General features: G+C 30.4%; 1 protein-coding gene and 1 long non-coding RNA gene across 6 annotated transcripts in view; one reads left to right on the top strand and one right to left on the bottom strand.

The window, feature by feature from the left end:
- The window catches only part of GABA-B-R3 (gamma-aminobutyric acid type B receptor subunit 3), a 146,642-nt gene that overhangs the window by 115,887 nt on the left and 3,308 nt on the right, over positions 1 to 27,447 (top strand). For 3 of the 5 annotated variants that reach the window (XM_074122258.1, XM_074122259.1, XM_074122262.1), the window contains 13 exons: positions 10,881 to 11,021; positions 12,581 to 12,751; positions 12,894 to 12,998; positions 15,812 to 15,877; positions 18,421 to 18,603; positions 19,219 to 19,416; positions 20,390 to 20,450; positions 21,266 to 21,506; positions 22,305 to 22,440; positions 22,526 to 22,642; positions 25,164 to 25,325; positions 25,966 to 26,069; positions 26,402 to 26,686. In XM_074122258.1, the coding sequence (XP_073978359.1) occupies positions 10,881 to 11,021; positions 12,581 to 12,751; positions 12,894 to 12,998; positions 15,812 to 15,877; positions 18,421 to 18,603; positions 19,219 to 19,416; positions 20,390 to 20,450; positions 21,266 to 21,506; positions 22,305 to 22,440; positions 22,526 to 22,642; positions 25,164 to 25,325; positions 25,966 to 26,069; positions 26,402 to 26,686 (1,970 nt within the window). Of the gene's footprint in view, positions 1 to 10,012; positions 10,333 to 10,493; positions 10,673 to 10,880; positions 11,022 to 12,580; positions 12,752 to 12,893; positions 12,999 to 15,811; positions 15,878 to 18,420; positions 18,604 to 19,218; positions 19,417 to 20,389; positions 20,451 to 21,265; positions 21,507 to 22,304; positions 22,441 to 22,525; positions 22,643 to 25,163; positions 25,326 to 25,965; positions 26,070 to 26,401; positions 26,687 to 27,447 lie in introns of those variants that run through there. The other 2 variants (XM_074122261.1, XM_074122260.1) reach the window with 2 other exon arrangements.
- Positions 7,701 to 10,164, bottom strand: LOC141451144 (uncharacterized). Its single transcript, XR_012456548.1, has 3 exons — positions 10,094 to 10,164; positions 8,996 to 9,161; positions 7,701 to 7,958 (listed from the first exon to the last, which is right to left on the bottom strand). It is a non-coding gene; the product is annotated as an uncharacterized lncRNA (long non-coding RNA).

Genomic DNA, 27,447 nt, shown 5'->3' on the forward strand with positions numbered 1-27,447 from the left:
AATATTGCACTGAGCAATGTAATGGAATAATACCACGGTAACGATATGCTTAGTACCTACATAATATGTATTAATATGATAATCAGATTAAAGCTTGCATAATCGTTGAAAGAAAAATGAAAACCAGTTAGTTTGACTCACCAATGTAAGATAGTTGTCTTAGGGTACACGCTTACAAAGGCTTGTTGAATTGTTCGATTAAGCTACAAAATTCCAAATAGAAGTTTATGTTTTGAGAGATGAACAGCAAAAAAAAAAAAGATGGTTACATTTTTTGCTCGATGATTATCCTATAATTTTCTAGGCAGTCACAGTGAGTTTCATATCATAGGCTTATCACTTAAGGCTTCAATCTTTTGTTTATAGTTGTGTTCTGAGGAAACCCTTACGCTGACATTGTGGAAGTCAGGCTTTTTTTAACAGTAATAATTTTATTATTTTATGGTGACACTCTAAATATTGAAGTTAGTTCTGTTACGTTTGGCTAATCAAATTGCGGTTAGAGAAATGTATGTGATTTCTATTACCATTTATTTAACATACCACTAAAAATAAATTTTAAGGAAGTCGAAAAAGATTTAAAAATTTTTGAATGGGTCGATGATAAAAATGTTTGGTAACTTCTGATTTATAAATTGGACAATTTTTTGTTTGTAATATATTTTATTGGAAAAACAAAAAAAATAGAAACTGGTACTCTTTAAACTTTGTCCAATAATCGCATTCTTCTTTTACATTTTTCAGGAAAATTATTAAATATTTTGTAACGACAGCATCTCTCTAAATTGCCCCTTTTGTACAATTCACAGCCCACTGCATATAAAATATATTATTTCGTTACTAGTATTTTAAATTTAATAAGAATCTGTGGAAAAGAACACAGCTTAGGGAATATTAAGGACAACGGCTATAAAGGCACTTTGGACCACAGAAATTTGGGCTTAAAAAATGTCTTGACAGACAGAAAGTGCTTCTCCTTGATTAGGTCCACTGTGCCCCCATCAAGTTACTTAACTTTGGCCATAGAAGCTCTTCTCTAAAAATGATTTGATGCCAAGGCAATTCGCCTCTTTATGGTCACGAATTAATTCATTTTACAACCACTCGTCTTCACAAAATAAATAATTCAACTTATACCTTCTTTAAGAAATAAAAACAAAATCAATATAAGGAATTCCTTAAGCTTTTTAACGTGCTCCTTCGAAACCAGAAGATCAAGTATTAAGTGTCGTACTTCTTCTGTATTGAAGAAGGCATTTGGAGCGAAGGTTGATAACAGCAAATCAATTTAGTTAGCGGTAATTTGGTTCATGTTCTGTCCTGTTGACTTGTGGTTTGTGTTCTTGGCTCTCTGTGTAGGAAAAATAGTTTAGTCTAATGTCCCTTAGCTGACTGTTGTAACCACTGATTCCTTTTTTATGGACAATTCCGATTCAATTGCTGATCGTAGACTACAATCGTATTCAAGATCTGCTGTTTACTAATTGATACTTTTTTCCATTAGTGGAGATAAGCATTTGGAGCAAAATTTATAACCACGCCAAAAGAAACACTCCAGATTTATTGCTGTTGCTGCATAAATAAAATAATTTAATTATTTTCACATTGAAATATAAAGCTGTAGATATATTGAAATTCAGATGGGAGCGTCTATGAAGTATGAGCAGCAGCCAGCTTCCCTTTATTGTTTTTTATTTCATTATAATGTTACTTACGTTTGCGATATTGTTAATAATTCTGTTTATATCAAAACATGTCTTTGAAGGAAATTGGTGTACGCTTGCATTACATAATGAAAACCTTTGTGCCACGGAAATCATCATATCTCTCTCTCTCTGAGTTATATTCTAGTTTATTTCGCTTTATTTTACTTCAAGTGTTATTGCCTACACAATATAAATTTGCACATTAATAAATAATTTTCTTTTGCAAGCTTCAATAAGTTTCAATAATGATCAATTTGGTTTATTTATATTTTTCCCTATATATTGTAGTATGTTTGATAGCTGTTAAACTTGCTGAGATTTGTTCGAGGGACCTTTATTTAATTGTTTGACCTTTCTACAATTAATTATCACCTCAAGGTATTTACTTGTCACATCCCCAGTAGAATGTGTTAATCCTATCTTTTTGGTTACTATTGATTTTAAAGTTCAATACAAGTTTTTAACTTGTATTAAGAGAACTTGTCTTAAACAATTAAAGCCTAGATACAGTGCCATCTTAGATTTGCAATAATATATCCTTCTGAAATAATTATAAATATAAATAATAATTAAATATACTGGACTCCCACGCGGAGGTCCCGGGTTCGAATCCAGCAGCTGACCCTTAGATTTTCTCTTCCTAGGAGCTTCTTACAGCTCACTGTCCGGTGATGGACAGTGTTGTCTGTAACGAGAGAACACTGTCCGGAGGCCGGCAGTGCACTGGAAAAAGCTCCGGGCGCTAATGACCTCAGCTGTTGATGCGCCAAAAAAAAAAAAAAAAAAAAAAAAAAAAAATTAAATATAATATGATTACTTACCAGGAAAATTTAATTCATATGTTTTGAATTCTCAGAAAAGATTTCATAATTATTTTTCTCATAAATCACGAGGGAAGTCTTGAGCATAATATTAAATACTCTAGTATAATAATGTACTTTATTCCCATAAAAACATCCAGGTCCAGTAAAGAACACGTTCATTTAGCAAACAGATGCAATAAGGTAACAGGTGTTCCAGATGTAAGGTAATACAATGTTCTAGTTTAGGGGGAATCCCTTGGAGAGTTTACCAGAATGTTTTATTTTTTTGTTTTCTACCAAGGGATTAAACCTCCTGTTTCATGCCATTCTTCAACCAATTCTACGTGTAAGAGTGAAAAAGATGAATATCTCGATATTATCTATAGCCGGCGACGAAGTCAACGTTCTGTTTTTTATTTTTTATTTTTATTTTGATAATGCCAATGTAAAAGCTTTAAAGCTGAATTTTATTTGTCCATATTTCCTGAAAAAGAAGATATAAACAGTTAAATTATTATTTAACCATGGGCTCTTTCTGTAAAAGGCTGACCGCTAATTGACCCTTGAATACAGTATCTCTCAGAACTCCTAATTGAATAATTAGTGCAATGAGAAAAAACTATGATTCCTTCTTGTCTTTACAATTTGTTTGGAAGTAATTGTTGCGGCTTTTATTTGTGAAGGTCTTTTTTTAGATTATGGTCGTGTGTGTTCGACATTATTCCAGAGATTAAAAGTTGTGTTCGAAATGTGACATACCTAACTTGCATAATTGACAATAAGCATGGAAGAGCTTTGGATGGGAAGGGCATTGACTCTTCTCTCGGACCGTCACCAATAATTACGTGTTGTTGTCGCCTTTGGTGGCTTTTGTAATTAATGAAGTTATTTTCTTTGAGTTTTATACCAGTTATAATTGGCTCCATGTTATTCATCTGTTTGATGTCATTATTTTAATTTGTTTTACTTTTAAAATGTCTGCTTGTAATCTACAGGGATAAATGTAATTTTAAAAAACCCAAAAAGGATTTCACTAAACAGACAGCGAATTCCTAGGTCATGGCCAATTTAAGAAATAACTTCTAGGGTGGCCATAAATCACCAGTTCTCAGTAAATTCAATATTCATCTCTCAGTTAGACAAAACGTAATAATAAACGAGAGGAGCTTAAAAGGATTAGGGGCGCTAATGACCTCAGCAGTCGATGCGCAAAAAAAAAATAAAAATAAACGAGCGTTAATTCTTGAGGCACGTTTTTGCTAAGAACATACTAATGTTACAGTGAACACACTCACAAACTGCATATTTTAACTTGAAGAAGATGTAAATTTTGAAAATTTTCCTAAATTATGAGAAGGGGTTTACTTGCAGAACTATTTCTTATAAATGTAAGAAACAGTAAAAACTAGTTCCTATAGCATCCGTTAGAGGTTACCCATAGTCAACTATCTTTAGAAGCTCCAGAAATGTAGGTAACTAACATATTTTTACAACAGTGTGACTACGGTCCTTATCTAATGATAGGTTTGATGATTTAAAAATCGATCCGTTCTTAATCATTATTCAAGAAGAACGCCATGTCGTGGAAGATCTACTCCCAAGATGGTCTCTATCCCACTTGAACATAACCCAAGCCCTTATTTTAAATTAAATCTCCAGGCTGCCCACATTAACTCTAACTTGCCTGTCCCCTAATGTATATTTTTAAATCAATCAGGGACAAATGCTGTAAACTATCAGAGCGACAGCTCTCTAATACATATGATCCAAATATCCTTAATCTGATTTTAAGAAACCTCTCGGGCAGTCACGTCAGTAGTTTGCTACTGTTTCTCTTTCTCCTTTGATTACGCATTCTGCCACCTCGCCTTTCCAAGCAACTCTATATTGAACTGGTCTCCGCAACTGTGGCTTACCAGGTATTAATCAACTCTACTATGATCTTTAAATTAATTCTGCTTAAATTAATCAACTCTAAAGAAACTTGCGGTTTAACTTTATATATAAATCTCTTAGATTGAGCGCAAGTCGAAAGCTAACTCCATCGTCTATCCCGTTCATCTATTTCCCATTCCCTAATTCTGCTGTTCCAAAATTTCTGTTTAATGACAAACTTCTGGGCTAAGAACAGACTGTAATGGATCAACTTTCACTGGGTTATCTGATTTTCATTACCCTACATTCCCTTATGCCCAGGGTTTCAATACAGCTTATTTCGTTAAGTCTTCTTTTTTACTTTTCTTGGAAGCTTTGATGAACCCTTTCGACAATTTAGTGCTTTCAAAGTAGCCTGATTGTAGGAGATGTTCAGACTTTCATTAACTCCTAGGCATGCATCACTCAAAAATCGGCCTGACTACTGTTTGAAGCAAAACAGTAGCCATATGAACGAGAGGTTTACTTAGTTCAATAAATCGATCAATCGAGACACAGCATCAAATATGTTACCTAGTCAAAAGACCTTCAAGAAGCTCCTCCTGACACTTAATACCCAACAGAAGCGTAGAAATGAGGTGTTTCTTTTAATGCAGCTTATTTAGCCCAGCCGAAAACATTCTCACCTTTTAGTGCAAGGATTAAGTATTTTTTTTAAGGATTAGGCCATTCACTCTGGCCAATGGCGAAAAATTTTAATTAAAAAAATGTAAACTTGTTTAAATAAAAAGTGAAATTGCTCGTAGTGTACAGCAGTTTGTGAAAGTAATATTAAGACTGTTTTAACAAATAATAGGTAATAATTTTAGCTTCATATCCAAGTGAGGCGAGTAATATTCCGGTCTCCAAGCTAACGGTGTTTTATTTACTCCGCCGACAGCCATCAGTCTTATCAGTCTTCCTCGTCATTAGCAGCCCCGTCTTACGTACCTACTGTGTGGGTGGAAGGACAGACATTCATTAGACTCCTGTTAGGAAACAACCCTTCTCCCGTCATAGCCGGAACTAACTAGCAGTTTTATCCATTCTCTTCCGGCGTAAAGTTCACCTTACTTTAAGCTCTGCGCTCCTTAGTATTACATTCTCCTATAATTCAGTATTTGATATATAATTTCATTCCCTTTGAATTTCAATTTCAAAGCAATAGGTATTTTCAATAAATATCAACGCCTGTGAAGTTTTATCCTTTCTTCTTGTAGCACCTTTGCATGGAATTTTGGTGTAATATGATGCATTGTGACTAACCAAAATTATATTGCTAATTATTGGCATGAATAATCCAAATAAAATTTTTCTTACTAATTTTCTCTTACAGGTATTTTAAGAATTATCAAATTATATAAAATAAAAAAAGTTTTATCAAAAAGAGAACCAAAACAAAGTTGTTTCTGACATATTTTTAACTCTTTTTCTCTTCCAACAATAGCAAAAACAGAACGTTTTGTACTAATGATTATTTTATTTTAAAAATGCCATGTTGTTCTACTATAACTACTATATTTTCTAAACTAACCTACTTGCAACAACCTTGTGAAACATAAAAACTTTATGGTCTTGCTTTTTAGACAAGTCTCTATAAAAAAGATAGAACAACTTCTGTAAATCTCTTCCTCCAATGGAAAGAAAAAATATTTAATGCTGTAAAGTAACATGAAACATGTAATTAAATCCACCAGAGGTTTTCAAATACGACATAGAATTGCATTTTAGTGTGAAAATGTAGTTTGTCACTTGCATTCTGCCACAACTCAATGAAATAAATTTTCTATTAAATGTGTTTCCGAAAAGAAGTAGGCCTAAGTAATAAATAGTGTGCAAGTATATTGCAAGCTTTGCAGCTTGGAGGTTCGCTGATTTTAAAATTTTAAAGCAGAAACGGATACTACTAGTTCTGCTAGAGGTCTGTAATGCTTGCGAATCTTAAAGCAGAAACTAGAAGCAATTAATCATTTGTGTCCAATGAAAAGATTGTACCCTCACATATAACTGAAACAAAATCAACCTTCTTGGCCTTCTTTCTAAACTCACTAAAACCAAATTTTTATCATTTTCTGTTTTAAAAATCAAGGTTTTATTGCCTCAAGGTTTCTTAATAACAATAAAATCTTCAGGAAATTTGCTGTTAAAGAAAAAGAGTAAAAAGAAATTGAAGAAGTTTTGTTTATTAAAACTAACTTGTCTCCTGGGTATAACGGACAGCTGAGACTATCTAGGAGCACTTATGATCCAAATTAGTGAGCCCTGTTACTCGCCCTTCAAAGGGTTCATGCAAGTTCGTCTTTCGATAGAAATATGTGTAACTAAACCAAACTTTCTAACAGCTCGCCCACTCCCTAAAACAATTAAAGTTTATGTCAAAGTTCCTTTTAACTTGGACTGCCAATTGAATTTCATTATACCGTTCTGCGTTGTATCTCAAATAGATTCTGTTTAATAAAGAATAGAATTAATTGAAAATTAGATAATTGATTTTTCATCTGGCATATCCTTTTATCTTGTTTCAATTTCCCTCAGGACTGTGTGTGTTGCAATTTGGAGTTTTTAAGGACTGTAGTTACGAAAAAGTAGTTTTTACAATCCGATCTGACATTTGTATTATGTTTGGAAATATTGACTATAATTATTCAACTATTATACTCAACAGTCTAGAACTATTATAATTATGAGAAGCGAAAATCTTGGCTTTCTGATTTTTGGTTGATTACCCTCAATAAATTACTGCAAACCGAAAATCGGGTTTGAGTTTCCTGTAACGCCTTTTCTTTTCTGAAATGTTCAGTTTAATTGCATTTGATAATTTGTTAATCTGTTTGGACATTTTGTATTTGATTCATTAATTCATTTTACTCAGAACATTCATGATTCATTAACTCTAACTTCTAACAGTTTGATTCACTCTTCATTTTAAGCTAACAGTCATCCAAACTAGGGAGTAAGAGGATGATTCTTTGCTAAAATCAAAATTCTCATTTGGGCATCCTGAAAAGTTTATTTCGGAAAACTCAATTTTATAAATCTTTTCTGAGTATAAGCCTTTTCTTTTCTGAAATGTTCAGTTTAATTGCATTTGATAATTTGTTAATCTGTTTGGACATTTTGTATTTGATTCATTAATTCATTTTACTCAGAACATTCATGATTCATTAACTCTAACTTCTAACAGTTTGATTCACTCTTCATTTTAAGCTAACAGTCATCCAAACTAGGGAGTAAGAGGATGATTCTTTGCTAAAATCAAAATTCTCATTTGGGCATCCTGAAAAGTTTATTTCGGAAAACTCAATTTTATAAATCTCGACACAATCGCAAGACTTCTCTATTAGCAGAGTTAAAAAAAATTATACGTCCATATTTAATGTATACAATATTTTAGGAAGTTATCGAAGGGAAAAACAAGGATTGACATTTTGTGCAAAAGAGTCTTCTACTGAGAATTGCTTCTTCCTAACATTTCATTGGTTATGTGGGCTATTGATGTGCACCACTGAGCATTTCTCGTAATATCGAATCTGAACTGTAAAATAAAGTGGTATAAGAAGATATGCCTTTTATGTTTGATATGTTTAAGAGTATATCTTTCTTACAAAAAAAACAAAATAAAATTTTGGTTTAAAAATTATTATTAGTATGACAAAACAATTATTTCTTTAACTACAACTTTATTTAACAATATTTGACAAACCAGTTTTCATTTAAAAAAAAAAGCTATCCGTCTATAATGTCACAACATGATCCACATCGAAGTAGATTTTATCCATATATATATTAAAGGAGACTCCATTAAAGTTGATAACATGTCGTATTGCCTTTCTAGAGATTGTTTAAAAGAAGAATGCTTTTACCGACACAAAATATTGTAATAACCCTATCACAAGTTCATTGAGCAATAGCTTCTTTATAGGAAGATGCTATTTAATTAAACGACCCAATTAAGCTTTTAAAAAAAAGCTTGAAGCCAAAGCCTCATCCTCAAATAGCATACTTAATGGCTTTCTTAAAACTAGTTTCTTATTTTACAAAAAAAATAATAATGGTTTCCCAAATCTGAATAGACAAACTAAAATTAATTTGTTTTCCTTAATAAACTTTTAATTGTGGAAAACAAAAAAAATGATAAGAGAATTCCACCAATATCATGATTTTTTTTAATACTGATGAATAATGTTCGACAAGCATGTCAAACCTCTGCTAAAAATCAAACTTTTATTTTACTGGCTGATTGCCATACATGAGACAGTTGGGTCGAGTAGCGCTGAACATTCCAGACAATATACTAATAGTTTAGCCCCAAAACAATTCAATATACCGAAAGTCATACATGTCATAACGTTGATTTATTACGGGTCTATTTATAAGATTTGTGTGTGTGTGTTTGTGTCGAGAGTGTGCTATTCTCTCCAACGAAATTATAATAATATTTTCTAATTTAAAAGAACTCAAAACACGTATTTCTTAACCAGAATGAGTTGAAACGCTTCTTCTAGGAACTAAAAAGAAGTTTCTTTTTTTTTTTGGTAGATAACTGAATGATTATATGAGCATTAAAGATACCTTGACAGTTAATAGAGTAAGGGCAGCCAAGCTAAGGTGTGTTCCTAGATTAGATTCCCAGTCTTGGCCTTAAGGTCTAATTTGATGCATTAATCTGGGAAATTTTTAGTAAATAATGTTTGCAACCTGCTTCCGTCTACTGTTCGATAGTTGGGCTGATGCTTGCCTGAAAAAAAGGCATTATTTTATTTTCTTTGTTTTATTACTTATTGAGGAAGAAAAGGTATATAAATAGAATGTGACAAGAGCAAGGCTTCTATACTCAATCTCTAATAATTGAATTTACATTCCAAAATACGGATTGAATTCATGGGAACATTCACAACGCTGCGCAATAACTGACATTGCATGTCTCTTTTTTTCAGCTATTGGCTTATCAGGTTGTTGTAAATAATTTGACTTTCATTCTTCCTCACTTTTACAATACTCCCAATCCCTAACTATTTATTACCATAATAGGAAACGAGAGATTCTGATTTTCACCCATTCATATGTATTATATGTTTGGCACTAACGGAAATTTCATTCTGAGGATAATTTTAATTTGCTTTGAAGTTACAAATGATCAATATTTTTTCTCTCTTTCTCTACGTATCAGCAAAAAGTAAATAATCAATTTAACATTTCTATTTCCAGAAGTAGAAAGATTTTGATCACTTTTCAAAATTGAATTAACCTTGAAAATAAATGTTGTGACAGAATATTCAGGACTAATATATATTTGTCCAATACTCCCTTAAGGGTAATTTACCAAACTGGGACCCAATTAGTCGCGCCAACTGTATAGAGAGATAGGAAAACTTGACAGTTTCCAGCAACGGGAACATCATTACTTCCCACCGCGTGCTCATCCCATTTATAAGGGTAGAGCAAAAGGCAATTCCTCGTCAGCAGCGACAATTAAAATTGGCGGAAGCCTTATCGAGAGTTAAAGAAGTAATATAATCGATTTCAAAACAGCTGACAGATGACAAGAGAGATAATTAAGAACTTAAGTAGTAAGGAAAACGGACTCTTTCTTAAAATTTCAAATTTTTCAGCTGTAAAGTAGAAAATCGTTATGTGCGATTAAAGCACAACAAATATTCTGTTACTTACTTCTGTAAGATTTCCTTAAATCTTCCTTTAGATACTTTAATCCACAATGTGTCATGTACCCCAGCTGATCGCAACGCAAAAGACGCAAAAGATGGCGAGATATAAATTAGGATAGTCAATAATGGACAAGAGCATGTTTATTATATCTACAGTGCAGATAAATCTAATACATGGCGTATTAAATCTGCAATAGATACTCCAGATCATAGAGAAGCTCCATGTCTTACATTTCTCTTAAGGTAAGTGCGGCCACTAGAATATTTTATAATATTTCTGTGGTTCAAGTTATTGAAGAAGTGACAATACGTTATATTGAAGCAAGTTACACAAGTAAGCCGCTCTTAAATATTGCTGAACGTTGTTTTACCATTTTTATACTTATTTATCATTGCGTTAACAGCAGTTGTATCACTTGCAAGTCGTCAAAACGATCAATTTCAACAACTTCAGTGGTTGCAGCTATAATAATTTGGAGAAAAAAGATTGGCAATGTCCAGTATCAAATTATGAAGTTCTGGTATCCAAAGACAAAAACTTAACAAAAATGATGACATCAGATTTCTAGTACTTCATATGATGGCAAGTAAAATCCAAAAAGGGGTTGAATGATTGCCGTATTATTCAATAAATTGCATCAATTAACGTACGCTTTTTAATGATCTCAATTATTGTTTCTGAAGAAGGAGAACTATTGTTTAGCTATTCATGTTATTTGTTGGAAAAAGTGTAATAATGAAAATTAGGCCAGGCCCTTCAGTTACTAAATCTCTCTTCTTTTTATGTTTAGGGTGATCGAGGAGTGGGACTGGATGCGTTCTTTCACGCCCTCTACACCAAACAAGAGAAGATGATAGTTCTTTTAGGGACTTCCAGCTCGGAGGTTACCGAAAGTCTAGCCAAAGTTGTTCCTTATTGGAGTATGTTACAGGTAATAATTATTAAAAAAATAATTACAATTGTTTTTGGTATAATTATTATTGTTTTTATTTTTAATTTAAGGCATCTCAACATATATGGTCAGAGTAGAACATAGATCAAAAGTTTTATTTGTAAAAGTACGTTTGCCTTTAATTCATGTCTATTAGTAGTTAAGAAAAAATAAAGTATTAAATTTTTGTATTATTACTGTTTGAATCATAAATGTAATGATGTTTATCCATTTTCATTTATCAAGAAAAGCATAAAAAATTTTACTAGAAGTCTTCATCTCCTTCTGAAGAAGGAGAACAATTATTTACCTTTTCATATTATTTGTTGGAATAAGTGTAATAAAGATATTAGGCCTTTCTTAAAAATAAATTTTATTTATTGCTTTGCAGTTTTGTAAAGATTTAAGTTTAGAGAACCATGGATTTCTTACAACTATCAGAGAAAAAGTTCTAGCGGTGAGAAATTGTCTTAAAGTTGCAAAGGATTCAGGAACCTTCCCCGCAAACTGATTGAGTGAACAGACCACTCTATCCCCACATTTAGGGAATAAAAAGATTCTGCAGTCAAGCCGAATTACAATTATTCAAATCTCTCATTCGAAAGATTTTATTCAAACTCTATGGAACTCGATTATTTCCAAATTAGTTTTGCTTGATTATTGATTTATTATTAGATTTCAGATTTCAGCGTCATTTAATCTTAATTTCTCCGCAGTCGTAATAAAATTTTATCTTAATTTCGGAATATTTCTCAGCGGAACATAAACGCTTTTGGAGACCAACGCTAAAGTTCTCTGTTATTTGGAGTTCGAACATTTATCAGCTATCTTAGTGTTTGTTAGAATATTATTGTTACTACTCGTGATAATAGTGTAGCCATTACTTTGGTTTAGAATGTTATCATTTTAAATTCAATGATATTATATTCTTGAATTATCTTCTTTTATATATGAAATTTCAGATGGTGGAAAAGAAGGTTAGTAGAGTGGATGAGTGAAGATCAGAGTGTAGAGTCGTTAGCCAGGCCTGACTTTCATGATAATTACAAATTTTTATTTATTTAATTTCAGGCGTCCCCACCAATTGGCTTTCTTTTCTTTTTCTTTTAATAGCTTAACAATCTGTCAAGAAAAAAAAAGACTTCAGAAATCAGCGACTAAACTATTATGAGCAGAATTTTGAATTTTCTTTTCGTCATTTGTGGTACAAGTTAGTTTAAACTGAGAACTTCTTCTTGACAATATTTTTGATAGCGCTGTAGTTTGCAGCTGCTTTTAATCCTGTTCAGCAACTTCAGAAAGATCTATTAATAGTCAACGATTTACATTTATTTCCTTTTGACAGTGGAAAAGACTCGCATTAAAGCAAGGGAAATTTGAATGCAAACTAGATAAAGCTTGTTAAAAAAACGTATTCTATGTATGAATATAAAATGGTTTTCTTATAATGAAATTTTTTGGCAAATTATTTTAATTTAATCTTGAATAAATGAAGTAATCTTCTGTATTTATCTATTCTAGAGGAATTCATAAAGAATAATGATTCTGTTAAATTTTAGGTTTCATTTGGTTCAACTTCGCCAGCGTTGAGCGATAGGACCGAATTTCCATTATTCTACAGGACAGTTGCTCCTGATTCTTCTCACAATCCTGCAAGAATATCATTTCTAAAAAAATTCTCTTGGGAAACTGTAACTGCATTTTCTCAAAATGAAGATATTTATTCCTTGGTTAGTATATTTATGTTTTGTAAATTAAAAATTTATAACTTTAAATTATATAGTTGCTTAGTTAAAGAATGATTAAGAGTGATGAAACAAAAAAATCTTTTCTTTACGCTAACAAAAATAGATAATATTGTTTTATTATCAGGCTGTGAACGATTTAGTAACTGAACTTGAATCTTCAAATATTAGTTGCCGTGCAACAATTACTTTTGCTGAAACTGATATAAAAGATCAACTGGAAGTGCTCAGGGTATGTTGTAATTTATCATTATTAAACGTTTTCTACTTTTACAATAATTCTCATGATAGATAATTAGATAAAAAAAAATTATAGTACTATTTTAGAAATTGTACCTGAACCTAAAAGTAAAAGAATGGTAGAAAATACTGTTTGTTGTATTTTAAGAATAAAACCCAATGTTACAAGGGGTTTTAACTAAATGTTTTTACTTCATTAACTATTCTTAAAAGCTACGAAAAAAAAATTCATGAGCAAAAATTATAACGAAACAAGATTTTCTTTGGAAAAAACTACGGGATGGATTGTTCAAGGTTTAAGGGGCAAAAAAAAAATCTGAAAAACATTTACGTGATTTCTTGTTCTATTCTCAAGATTCTAACTTACCCTTAAAAATTTTAATTATTACCAATGTTATATTGTTAGTCCCTTCTCGGCCTAGGGTTTTCAAGAAAAAAAACTTCAGAAATTAAAGTTATAAATCTATATAAATGCGACTAATATACCAAGTTAAGATCTTAACTTAATTAAGTCCTATGGTTATAGGAGCCGTATGCAAAAAACAAATCCTAAAAACTGTAGTACTTTCACATAACCAATTTTGACTAAAACCTTGAGCGTTCTCTTTTGGCAAATAAGGAAAATATAAATTTGAACTTTCTACATTTTTTAATAAACCAGCAAATAAACTTTTCCATGACCACTCAGCTGATCACTGAGAATCACAGTCCAATCCCGCTGATCAAGTAAAAGAGGAACAGTAAAGAACCTATACTTTGGACCTCTTGAAGAAAAAAAAAAAACGCGTGAGGAAGAATACTGAAAAAAATTATAAAAGGTAACATCTGTTAAACTTGAGAAGCACTAATATTTTAGGTCCGTTTAAGAGTGGACTGGGTTTTCGTTTTGAAAGGTACAAATTCAAGGATCATGCTCAATTTTAATTGAATTATTCAAAGATGTAGATAACATTTTTGACTAATTGGGTACGTCTATTTATGAGCGACCATAATTGAGTAGAGTTACTACTAAAAATTTCTACCTGTTGCTCCAATGGGTAAACAGCCAAGCTTTGAGGGTGAAATGAAAGGGCGCCAAGGCTTAGTGGAGACTAGATCTAGAAATTTGACCAGAACAGGAATATCTGTACTGGCGTGAACTTAATTAAAAAAGGCATATTTGAAATGGAATTACTAAAAAAAAAAAATTATATAGTATTTAAAAAATTCGCTCATTTTAATATAGAACATTCTCATATAACATAGAGTTTTCGGCTTTTGTGTTATGTTTCTGAAGAATCTAAATATAATAGACAGAAAGTACCATCGAAAATACTTAGAAACATTATCTACACATAACGATAAAGACAGCCAGCGGCTGGAATTTTGAACAAGCTTAATTGCTTGCTTCACTATATGTTGGTACTGTTTTATTTAGTGACAATTTCGAAATCATGTAAATTTTGCTCACTCATCCTTTCAATGCTTATTAAGGTGATTTTGTTAGATTTGTTTATAGTTTCTATTTTTTTCTAAAACAAAATGTTTAATATAATGTTGAAGTTAATTCTAGTTAACTTGTTTGCTGCAACTCTTTTGAGGCAGTAATTAAACTCAGAAATTTTATTCCTCACTATTAATTTAAAAGTCCTTTGTTATTAAATTGCTACTACATCATACAAAATACGTTACTAATTGTAATTTTGAAGGTGCCTATCTTATAACGGCTTGCAAAATGTGTTATCAAAATAACTGGGAAATGCTCCAAGTTATCAATTTAATAAAATTGAGTGTTTTCAGATAAATGTTTAAAAAAGGAAAAACCTACTTAGATAAGATATATAAAAATACAAATTAAGGATTGCTATTAAGCAAAGTTCGATACAGCTAAAAGATTCATTTGGATACGAAAAAATTCGCATAGGCAATAAAAGGTTTGTGCTAGGACGTAAAGGAGGAAGATTGTGTTTCTGAAGGGAAATTAAGAATGAAATAATTCGAAAAGAAATATTGAAAACAAAATAAAACAATACAATATTTTTAAAAAACTATTTGGACGTGATGAAAATTGAAAATCTCATCTCTGTCAACCGGTCTATAGCCACTGGTGGTATAGTAGGATGATTGTAAGGGTGGTTGCCGGAGCTTGCATGTTTAAAGAAAGTTATAAGGAATTCAAGCATCCCCCTTCAATTTTGAACTATAAAGAATTGAATTTACTAAAAGTCAACGCTAAAAAAGCAAAAAAGAAATTGTTATTGTTTCCTAGGATAACAAGCAGTTACACAGCGTATATAACCACAAGGCGCTAAAACTCTGAGAATTCTTAAGAACTTGTAAAAATTCAACTTCAAAATCGTAACTTCTTCGCCACCTTCATGACAGAAGTGAAATTTATTTATAATTTAATGTTTACTGTTATGAGGTTCAGATCAATAAATTTAGGTCATAATTTTTCCAGTATTCTAACTTATTGAGTGGATGTATACATTTCGTTAAAAACTGTATCCCGTTTGGCTGCCTCCGCATTCTAGGTACATATTTATATGTATGTGTGAACAAAGTGTGATGCTTTTAGTAACACCTTTTTTAAGGACTTTTTTTTTGTAGGAGAGCACTCTACGATCAAAGGTACAAAATGTTTTTGCATTAAGTGACTTTACGTTTTGACAATTTTATACTGTCTGTGTTCAAGACTAACCAGACAGAGTGAAAAAGAAAGAATATGTTTTAACAAATACATTCTTCGGGAAAAAATGTATTTCATAATTTGTTTATATCATTTGTATACCAATTCGAAATTCACTTATTTATTTTCATTTTCAGGATTTGGATACCAGAATCATAATTGGTAGTTTTTCCCATGAAATGGCACCAAAAGTTTTCTGTGAGGTATATTTATGTATTATTTTTATTTTATGCTTGATTTCTATTTGCTTATGTTTAATAAATCAATTAAGTATTTATTCAGCAGTAGTGTTTGTTTTAAGCAATATTGCTTTGGACAGGGTTCTAAAAGAAACCGTTTCGATCTGGGAATAAAACATTTTTAAAAAATCAACCATAATTACCATTAGGGTTTAATTAGACGTATATTTAGATACTTATATTTTGTGTTTCAAGTATAATATTTAGATTTATAGTAAAGTTTTCTTTAGCGTTTGACTATATTTTAAGGATTCTTCTTCCCCAAAAGAAAGGTTTAATCAGCTGCCCAACAAGCTCATTTAATATCAGCAGAACACGAACCTATACTGTTAAATTAATCATTCATTTTGCTTATTACTTGTTTAATACTTAATTTTTATTCATGATTTTAACTAAAGTAACAATGGAACTGTATTTTGAGACTATTATGTTTTATTTGTAATTTAAAAAAAGATACATTCACTTCGTAAAGTCCACTCCGGGCGCCAATTAAATTAAATAAAAAAACCATTTACTTCTGAGTAAATTTGTCTCTGAATCAATCATATTAGCTAAACTGCTCTATCGATAAAATGTGAGCTTCATCTTCTAAAAAAAAATAATAATAAAACAAAATAGTGAAGGAAATATAATTGTAATTTACAAGAAAATAAGATCTGCCTCGCTTCTGTAGAGCTGTTTTTCTTTTTTGAACGGCCTTTGAACATAACTCATTATAAATGTAAACAATCGTGCAATAATATAATATAAAACAATAAAATAATAAATCATAATTCAATTATAAATATCTGTTCCTTTTCTTTAATTGGATCTAGTTCCTTCGAATCTGGAACTCTAGGTGCCATCTCTTTTGTAGATTTATAGAATGTCCAGAATACCTTTTAGTGCTCGATGAATTTACATATAAAGTTTAAATCTCACTTCAAAATGTTATTTCATTTAAAAGTTTGCTCTATTAGGGCAATTTTGTTGTTTTTAAGTTGAATTTTTGAGTTATGGTGACTATGGAACAGAAGTCAGATTGACCGCACAACATAAACCATTTTGCGGTACCACAAAACATAAAAATTTACTGGAAATCGAGATCTGCTTGATTTCATGATTTGATGGATATTTTTAACGGTCATTAGTATAAAAATGGGAATAATTAATTGCTTAATTTATTATAATAATTTTTAGAGATTTTTTTGTTTTGTGGCTTTTGCCTTATTATAAGGAAAAGTTGGAAACAATGATTTCAAAATTAATAATTAATTTTTAAACTAAATGTATGTTTGCTTTATACAATTCTTTTTTAATCTAAATTACGGGTATGTACAAGATGGTCCCTTGGATACTTTTGTCTACAGCCCCAAAAAATATAAGAACATGGTCAAATAATTTTTTGTTTTTTTTATTACAACTTTTTTTTAATTTTATTCAATTTCTCCGCTCCCAACTAGAATCACCCAGAATATTTTTTCGCTGTTAACCTGAGTGAACTTTTAACGTACCAAACTTATTAACAGGCGCTTTAAAAGTGGAAAGTTCTCAAAAGTTTTTAATTAACATTTTACATTGGGTTAAACTAAATGTAACACTGAGTTTTAATTAATATGTACTGAAAATTGTCTAAATTACATATTTAAAAAAGAAACACATGGAGCTAAATAATTAGCCAGTAGCACCAAGTAGCCAGTTGCTCAATATAACATTTTGAGTATATGATTATTGTTTACCCACCATATTTAGACTAACAAAATATTTAAACTTAAATAAAATATTAAACAGTTTTTTTTTTATTCTTTTCTCTTTTTCTTTTAAAGTAAGAAATATTGAAATGTTGCCAGATTTGTGTCCAATTAGGTGTCGTGGACGGAGGCGACTAGCAAACATACTTTACTGTAAATTTCTTTTATAAACCATTAAATAAAATCCACGGCCTAAGACCGGGAATCGAACACAGCACCACATTGCATATTAGCTTTACAGGTCTCGCCTCGACCGTTCGGCTACCGTGGTGACAATATAAATATAAATAAATATATATATATATATATGTATTTTAAGTAAGTTATATACTAGGACTAGTGATAATGTTAATAAGAATTAATAAGTTGCCAAAATCTATGTTTAAAATTTAACACATACTTTTTTTTTAAAAAAAAATTATTTCATAATTTACAATCTGTATAAATGTATACAATAAGTAAATTGGATGTAAATAAGTTGAACAGGTGCGGGAAGAGCAGGAGAAGAGAAGCTACCCAGTGGTAGCACTCTCTATAGGAGAGAGGAGAATGTGAGGAGGAGAGATAGGAGAATAATGATGTTTAGTTCTTCAGACTGTAAGGAAGACGCGGTCTTAAATACTTTCTTAAAATAAAACAAAAAAATTACTTTTTTAATTAAAAAAAAAAGAAATAAACTCGTGAGTTTACTCTTCAAATATCAGTTGTAGGCAACAGCCCCGTTGGTTTCTTTTTTTAATAAGTCTTTGTTATTTTGGTTAATGTGTTTATTTCTAGGCTTATAGACTTGGTGTATACAGCCCTGATTATGCTTGGGTGGTGCAAGGAAGACCAAGTGACAGGTGGTGGTCTTCAACAACACAGTGTGGTTTCAACTTGGCTGCAGCTGCTGACGGTCTTATCTTAGTGTCAAGCTACAATAGTTTTCTAGGACACTATGCGTCCCTTAAAGCAACACATGTCAGTAATCAGTTACATAATCACTTGTTTGTTTATAATCGCAATATTCTATCAGTATTTAATAATTATGTATTTAATTATAATAATAATGTATAATAATTTCTATTGTTGCAAAAAATAACAAAATGATTCAGAAAAATCCGTTTAAATGACAGAAGCGAGAATTGTATTAACTTGAAAATATATTGGAAGATCTCTCAACTTAATTATTTCCCTATCAAGGAAATTTAGTAATTACGAAAATCCTTATCTTGATTAGCTCTAAGTAATGTACATAAGCCTAAATGTACGCAGCAATGGTTAATTAAATCAATTTATAAAAACATATTGTTTCTCCCACTTAAATATACATATAATTTAAAAAATCTTCACCTTAAACGTTCAGTGATTTCTGCCCCCTATCTTCCAAAACAATAGATCCTGTGGTCACCACTGAATCACAGTTTTTTGGTTTTGTAACCACTCTCTCCTCATGTATTAAAAATAGTACCTATGCAATCTACGTTCTGTTTAGCTCATCCAAATTATATTTCATTCAAATATTTCTTAAGATTCTATGGCAAATTTGATAGCATGTGTGCGTATACTTGAATGACATAAGCTTGTTGGTTGTAGAACAGTGAGCTGCTAAATTTATTGGAAGGGAAAGCGGAAGGATTTGTACATGAAACATACGATGCTGTATGGGCTATTGCTTTAACAATTCAAAGAGTTCAGTCAATTGTCGATATAACCCAATTTGATTATGGTCGTAAAGACATTGCTCAATTATTCTCCGATCATATGGGACAACTGAATTTTGATGGTGTATCGGTAAGTATTTTCTTATTTAGTTTTACTAATTTTTTATCTAACTCTTATTTTTACTTTATATTAGTGTTAGTAAGATTAGATATTGTTCACGTGCAGATTTTCTATTTTTGGGTTTTTTTCTGAAAATATCCTTTTTGAGATATTCTGAACGAAAAAAGTGGTTATACAAACTGGTCTGTGTGTGCAAGCTCATACATCTGAACAACGGAAGATCTTGTAAGTTAAAATTTGAAGTTTCGGCTCTCTTCTACCAGAGCACCTGACCATAGCTTTTGGCAAAACCTATCTTTTTCCATGCTGAGATTTGGTAAATCTTGCCCAAATTATGTATTTTAAAACATCAGAATAGCATTAAGGAGTTAAATTTTTTACTTGTATGTGAGTTAATTGATGTAATTATCAATAAAGATTTTTCATTATTTAAGTAACTTTTAAAACTTTGACTTCGACTGAACAGTTGTTAATTTATACTAACCAAACATAAGTAGGTATATAATTTATTTATTGCTAAATATTAATATATCTTTTTTATATGTAGTGCATTTGTGTAAAAGCAGTAAAGAGTATGTAATGAACTTTTGTAATAAGTTGAATAAAGACATCTTACTCTATTCTATTGCTAAATACTTTGCGTTATGGGGCAACTTTCAGAACAAAAACTTTCTAATTGAAGTCTAAAAATCTTTTGATTTTTTGTTTACAATCAACCCATTGAAGAAATAAAATTAGTTAATTAAAAAAGTAGTTTAGTAGAAGATTTATCACATCCTCCTTAGGGAATTAACTGAGATAACATTGATGTAAGCCTCAAGTGTAAATCCTCTGAGACAGTAGCCTTTTCAACTTCTTTGCACTTTCAGAACTAAAACACCATGAATCTAAAAGGATAGAATGAACTTCTAAAATTTATGTTTTATATTATTTATTTTAATTTTGATAAAGTTTTAAATAATATTATTGTTTCATTTTTTAGGGACCAGTTGCGTTTGATGGGTCAGACAGGGTAGGATTATCTGCCTTCTATCAAATTCAAGGTACTTGTTTTAATTTCAATAGCAATATCGTACAGATTTTATCCTTTCTTGAGTTAATTTCCTTTTCTTTTAGACATTATAAAGAATAAAATTTCAATAGTGAAATAAAATGATAAGAAACAGTTTTATCAAAATGACAAACATTTAATGCTCTTGATCATCTATAGTCAATAGATCGGTAATTTTATTATTATTAGAACTAACATCCCCTAACTATTTTAAAAGATGAGTACTATAAATTGCAAGAGGAACAGTTGTGGTAATTTGATATTGGTAATAGTCTCTGTTTATTTTGATCCGATTAACTATCTTCATATAAAATTATCATATTCATTGAAGTGATTCTTTATAAATAATGAGGTTCGGCCAAATACATTTTTTTTATTTGTAACTGTGCTTCATAAGATTCTTTTTTAAAAAATTAATAGAAAAGTCCTTCTGGAAAAAATTAAAAAATGAATAAGAAAAAGAAGAAATTGTGATGTATGTACCTTAAAATGTGGTACCATTAAAAAGCAATTCCATTATAACATTTATGTTTTGTATCAAAATCTCATCAAAGCTGTGTCAGGAATACCCAAACTCCCTGTGATTTTTGTTTGATTTATTTGGCAGTTTTTGAAGCGCTGGAAAATTTGGGAGATATTTTAAAAAGTAATATTTCTGATGTTTCAATGGAAATATAATTAAAATAGAAAGTAAAAGAAAGATAGCGTACAGAGCGCTTAATGCTAAAAAATAAAATTGATTCTTCAATAAGTTTATTTGAAGTAACAAAGTTTTATATAGTAATTTTCACATAAAATGGATTTTAGGAGGAGTTGGTGTCATGGTTGGATTATACGATGGTACACGACAGAAATTAAACATTTCTTGCACAACATGTGTTCCAATAGTTTGGCCTGGTGGACAGGTACCAACTGCTAAGAAGATCTTTAAAATTAGAACTGTAACGGTACAACCCGTGGCATTTATTACAGTGGCTATTTTTTCATTTGTAGGAATTGCAGTAGCCACTTTTTTTCTATCTCTCAATCTCCACTTCAGGAAACACAAGTAAGAAATAGTTAAAAAGTTAGTTATAAAAAGCTAATACAGACTTTTATCATTGATAAATAAATAAAAATAAAATGTGGATATTTTTTTATCTGTCTGAATAGTGTAAAAATCTAAAAAGGATTAATAGTTTCAATTAACTAAAATGTATTCTATCTTTAAAACTATTGAAGGGAGGAATCAAGATAAATAGTAAAAAAAATGTAAAAAGTGTCAATAGTTTTAGTAATTAAAATACATCCCACCTCTAAAGCAACTAAGGGAGAAAGCAAGAAAAATTAGTTTAACATTTTTGGAATTAAAGGAAAACATTTGCTGATTTTAATAACCTTTTTTTAAAAAATATAACGATGTTACAACAAATGCCTTTTCTTGAAATGAAAAACAAATTTTGCATAGAAAGATATGTTCCACTGTTGAAGATTGGATTTCATTTTTTTTGCGTAGATTGCTTTATCCATAGTAAATTAGTTTTGAAGTATTTATTTAATTGAAATATTTCGCAAAAAAATCTTACTAATAAACAAATATATAATTTTACTTTACATTCATATACATTATGCCTCAGCCTATCCAAACTCTTGTTTTCTTCTTCCGAAAGTTTTCTTAACGTCCTTTATTCAATAAGTCAAATGATGGTCTATCATACAAGGAACAGAAAAAAATAAACTGTAGCTGAATTTTTAGGGATTCATAATATACTTTGATTATGCTCTTCAATTATATATATATTCTGATCATAATGTCTAGATATAATTCTCTATAAGTTAAAAGATACATTATTTTCTTAACTCATAGATACATCAAGCTGTCTAGTCCAAAATTAAACAACATGGCTGTATTTGGATGTATACTAGTCTACACTGCAGTCATTCTTCTCGGATTGGATAACGCTACCTTACCATCAAATGAAATTTTTTCTACAGTATGCACGGTAAATTAAAAGCGCTCATTCCTGATTAATATTGAGGTACTTCTATACTTTGTTTAAATTTTTTTTAATAAAATGTGATTTTCAGGCAAGAGTATACTTACTCTCGGCTGGATTTTCTATGGCTTTTGGATCAGTATTTGCCAAGACCTACAGAGTACATAGAATTTTTACTAGAAGTGCACAAGGAGTTGTAAAAAATAAGGTAATAGACAAACAAACCTCCTTTGTGTAATTAATTTAGCATTACATTAATGATACAGCAAAGGGAGCTATGAATGAATAAATTAATTTCTGTTCATTTTCTGTTTATTTTAAAAAAATTTACAGTTTTACAAAAAATTTCTCTCATAAAAATTTTAAGTCGAAACTAATTTCATGGCTACTTAATAAACAGATCCTTTATTATTAAACAATAGAAGAAAAGTGGTATATCCTTTCCTGTTATAAAAGCGATTCATATTAGAACTTGATATAGTATTGACATCTTTAGAAATGTGGTGAGGGCAAATGATGAGTACAAGAATAGAGCAGCTGTCCACTGACAACCCTCCGAGATATTTACAAGTTCTGAGGAATGAGAAATATGTAGGCGATAGATAGTGAATGAGATGATGGTATTTACAAGTAGAGTTGAGGGAGATGAGAAAAATTAGTAAAATAGTAAATATTTGGGTTTAACTGTATGAGAAAAGAGCAGGATATGTTACATATTTACAAAAAACTTGTAGACCACTACCATCAGTAGATCTCTTGGCCGTCGGCTTTTCAGTCTTCTATTGGGATCTCCAGGAATGGGGTAGGAAGATAGTTTTTGGATTAATGGATGGTAATGGAGAGAAAGAGAGAGAGTGTTATGAAATTATTGTATACCAAGATGTGATAAGATCGCGTACAAAAGGCATATTGAGTTAGCTGTGGAAACATTACCTAATAATTAGTGATACTGCGAAGAATTTTTGATTGGTGTGTTCGTTGTCGGTGAAAGTCAGAGAGCTTGTTAGAGCCCCACACATCAATTCCGTAAGCCCTTAAAGGTTTCAGTACAGAATTGTTCTTAAAAGCAGTATTGTCTCTAAAGTAAGATGAGAACATTTGTCATTCAAGTGAACAGTTTGTTTGGTCGGTTTACTTCCTGTCTCTTGTGAGTTTATTATGTAGATTCCAAATAATTCTTTTGTCAAGATAGTGTCCGAAGAAGCATACTTTTATCATCCTTGATGGATGGATTCGGAATTGCCTCTGAAGAGTGAAGGTAGATTGCAAATTAAATAGAGATATTCAAAACTATAGCCACTGAGGATTATTTCGTGGGCCTCTGGTGCAATACAGGCCAAAGGGCTAATTTGTTTTATCATTGCCGATGATTAGTTCAGGATGATATACATTTGCAGAAAAGAATACAAATAATTAGGCTTAAGCATTCATTTTTGTTTTGCTTTTTGTTTGTATATAGAAACCATTTAATAAAAAGAGAAGTAAATTACAGTTCTTACAGAAGCAAGATAAGAAGATCAATTTAAATATAATTATAAAAAATACATTTTACTTTTTTTCCAAGAAAAAAACAAAGAAACAAAATTTTTACGAAACTGAATAATTAAATTACTATAAAATCCTTAAACAATTTATAAAATCAAAATATTTGAGATCTAGACTACAAGTAAGCTGATACTAGAAATAATTCAAAGCATTAATACTCGTATACAGTTCGTTATTTCATTTCATTCAATTGATGACCAACAAAATGTCCGCATGAAAATCAAGAAAGGATTATAATTCTGTGACAATCGTAATAATAAGCCATTTTATTAAACATTGATTGACATACATTTAATAACATACGTTATTAAAAAATAAAACAATGGAATTAACTACCACAACCGTGGCCACCCATTCAGGTGCTGATGTTATGATTATAATTAATACCCTATTAATTTCAAATAAATTATTTCTTCTGAAATAACAAAAAAAGACAAAACTAATCTTTTTCAATCAATTTACTAAATTGAAGTAAAATGTTTCCTCTGAAATTAAACAAAAACTAAAATAAATCATATTTTCCTGATCATTTTTTTACCTTGTTTTTCTTAAATTATTCAACATAATACTTCTTACTTCTTGAGAGTCTGTTTTTTATTATGTATCTTTTTTATTCTTTTTTTTTTAATAGATAACTGATGATGTTCCTCTCTTTTCCACGACACTTCTCCATATACACTACTATTATTTCTTCATCTCATTCTATTTTTAGCCTATCTCTCTTCCCGCTTAGTTCCATCAATCTGTTTCTCAACCATTTCTGATCGGTATTTCGTATTATGTGGCGATAAAATTCTGAAATAAAAAATTAAAAATTCTGGATTAAGAAAAATAAGGAAAGAGATAAAGACTTTTTTATCAGAATAACAGAAGGATTATATGCTCACGGACTGATAAGAAGAATACCAAAGAATTTTATTGGAGACTCGATGCAAGAGTAAGAGAAGACCAAGAAGAACCTGAATAAATAAGCTTAACGTATGCAAAGAGTTACAATTTATAATGGTAGATCGAAGAAACCGAAAAGTAAATTTACTGATAATAAGAAATAGCAGTAAAATCCTTGAAATTTAAATTACCTTTGAGAATCTTGGTCTATATCAATGACATTATTTTTACCTTTTCTAATCTCATGAAAATAATTTTAAATTTTTCGTATTTAAATTCTTGTATTTATATTTTAGTTGTTACAAGATACCCAGCTTATTTCTTTAATCTGCGTACTATTGGTGGTAGACGGCCTTATTGTGACATTGTGGGTCACTGTAGATCCTATAGAAAGACAATTAAAAAATTTGACACTTGAGATTTCACCAACAGAAAGAAGTGTTGTCTATCAACCCCAGGTAAAATACTGTGTACTTTAAGTTAATAAATTCTTAATTTTCATTTCGTTCAATAATAATACAACCTCTTGTGAAAAACCTTTTGGCAAGGAAAAATTTATTGAAAATTATTTAAAAATGCCCGAGATTATAAGTAATATAAATTGGAAATAATTAATTTAATTAATTATTCCATTTAGTTATTTCATTTAATTATATTCAATAATATTTTACTTCAATTAATTAATATCAGAATAGTTTTTTTGAACTTCATTATATTCTTTGAAATAAATAATTCGAAATATTCCTCTGTTCTTGTATAAAATTTAGTTTGTTTTATAGGTATTGTTAGTTCAATATGTAATAAATAGGCCTAATATAATGTATCGTGGAGAAACTAACACACCAAATGTCAATTTCCCATTATTTACTTTCGAAAGTACCGGAATTTATTTAAGAATAGAAATGAAGTGCTCTAATTAATCTGTAAGAATTTGGGAGCATTAAACATAGCATTACTTAAAAATAATAATAATAATAATAATAATAAAATAAAATTTTTTTTTTTTTTAAATGATTTTTCTGTTTTTTATTTTTTTTTTTTAATGCTAAGGATTTCTTATTTCTTCTAAATTAAGGGTAGAACCCTTATGTTTTTCAGATAGAAGTTTGCGCTTCCCACTTTATTCACAGCTGGCTGGGTGTGTTGTACATATATAAAGGACTTCTACTTATTGTAGGAGTATATATGGCTTGGGAAACAAGGTACTTATAAGCTTAATTGTAAATAAGCTTAACAACATCTAAGTACATCAAAGATTCAAACTTATTTTAAATGCTCTTTTAGAAAATTGTGTATCGAAAAGTATAAACGTGGCAAACTAGAAGTTCTTTTTGACGATTAATCATTAAATTTGTCGGATGAAAGGAGAATTAAGTGGCTCATTTAAAACCCCTGAAGAATCTCCTTTGCCACTATATGACCACAATATAGGGGTCTAACACTATATTTTTCATGGATGCTTGGTAGTGGTTTAATGTGAATTTGAAATGGATTTTTAAAAATGATCCTTAAAATTCTGTAATTTTCATTTCAGGCATGTTAAAATTCCAGCATTGAACGATTCTCAGTATATTGGACTAAGCGTATATAGTGTTGTGATAACCAGTGTATTGGTCGTTGTGTTGGCTAATTTAATTTTCGAACGAGTTACCCTGGCATTTCTTACAATAACAATACCAATATTGGTATCCACAACAGGTTCGTTATGCTTGCTTTGCGTTCCTAAGGTACATGACATTCTTGCTCACACAGACAACCCTGCGACTATTGATCCAATCATTCATAGCATGGGATTGAAGATTGAGTGTAATACAAGAAGGTAAGTCTTATAAATGTTACTGTTTTAGGTAAAACTGAATAGATTTCTTTAATGTTTTCTCCCTTTTAAAATTATTGAATTCAGTCAGCAATGTTATAGAGAGATCGGAATTTTTCTCTTATAAAAACAACCAATGTTTGGTATTTTAATAGAATCATCAACAGTTTAATAAATGTAGCATCCATTTATCGCCAATTTCAAATTGTATTTGCGTACCTGCCTAGAAATTATTCTAACATCACTTCAGCCCACAGTTACGAATTTCGAATGAAAACCTGTCAATCCTCTATCATTTGAAGGTTGGTAGAGTACATTAATTTAAAAAAAAAAAACGCACAATTTTTTTCAGATTTTTTAAAGGTCCAAGAGTAGAAAAAATTATAAAATAAAAGAGTTGGATAGCAAGCAAAACTCCAATAATTGGGTGAAGATCTTGTTATAGATGACTTCTGAGAAAGTAATAAAGCAATCATTTTTGGCACGTCTAAGGACGTATGCGAATCTGAGTGAATAGAGATAAGAAAAGTACAAGTTGATGGAACTGGGGAAGGGTTAAGGAGGAAATTTAAAAAAAAAAAATTTTTTTGTCAGAATCACGCGTGCAGTAAGCTTGAGAGAAATAGACAATAGTACTTTAAACTGAGAAATCAAACAACACATTGTTATAGATGTAAAAAGATGAGACAATTAAGTATTCGTAAGAGATTTAAAGAATAGTTGATATGAGAACGAGAAGTCTTGTTGGCAGAAGCTTAAAAATG

This window comes from Rhodnius prolixus, unplaced genomic scaffold (genome assembly GCF_049639745.1).
Source record: "Rhodnius prolixus isolate KJV_2025 unplaced genomic scaffold, Rpr scaffold_8, whole genome shotgun sequence".
NCBI lineage: Eukaryota > Metazoa > Arthropoda > Insecta > Hemiptera > Reduviidae > Rhodnius > Rhodnius prolixus.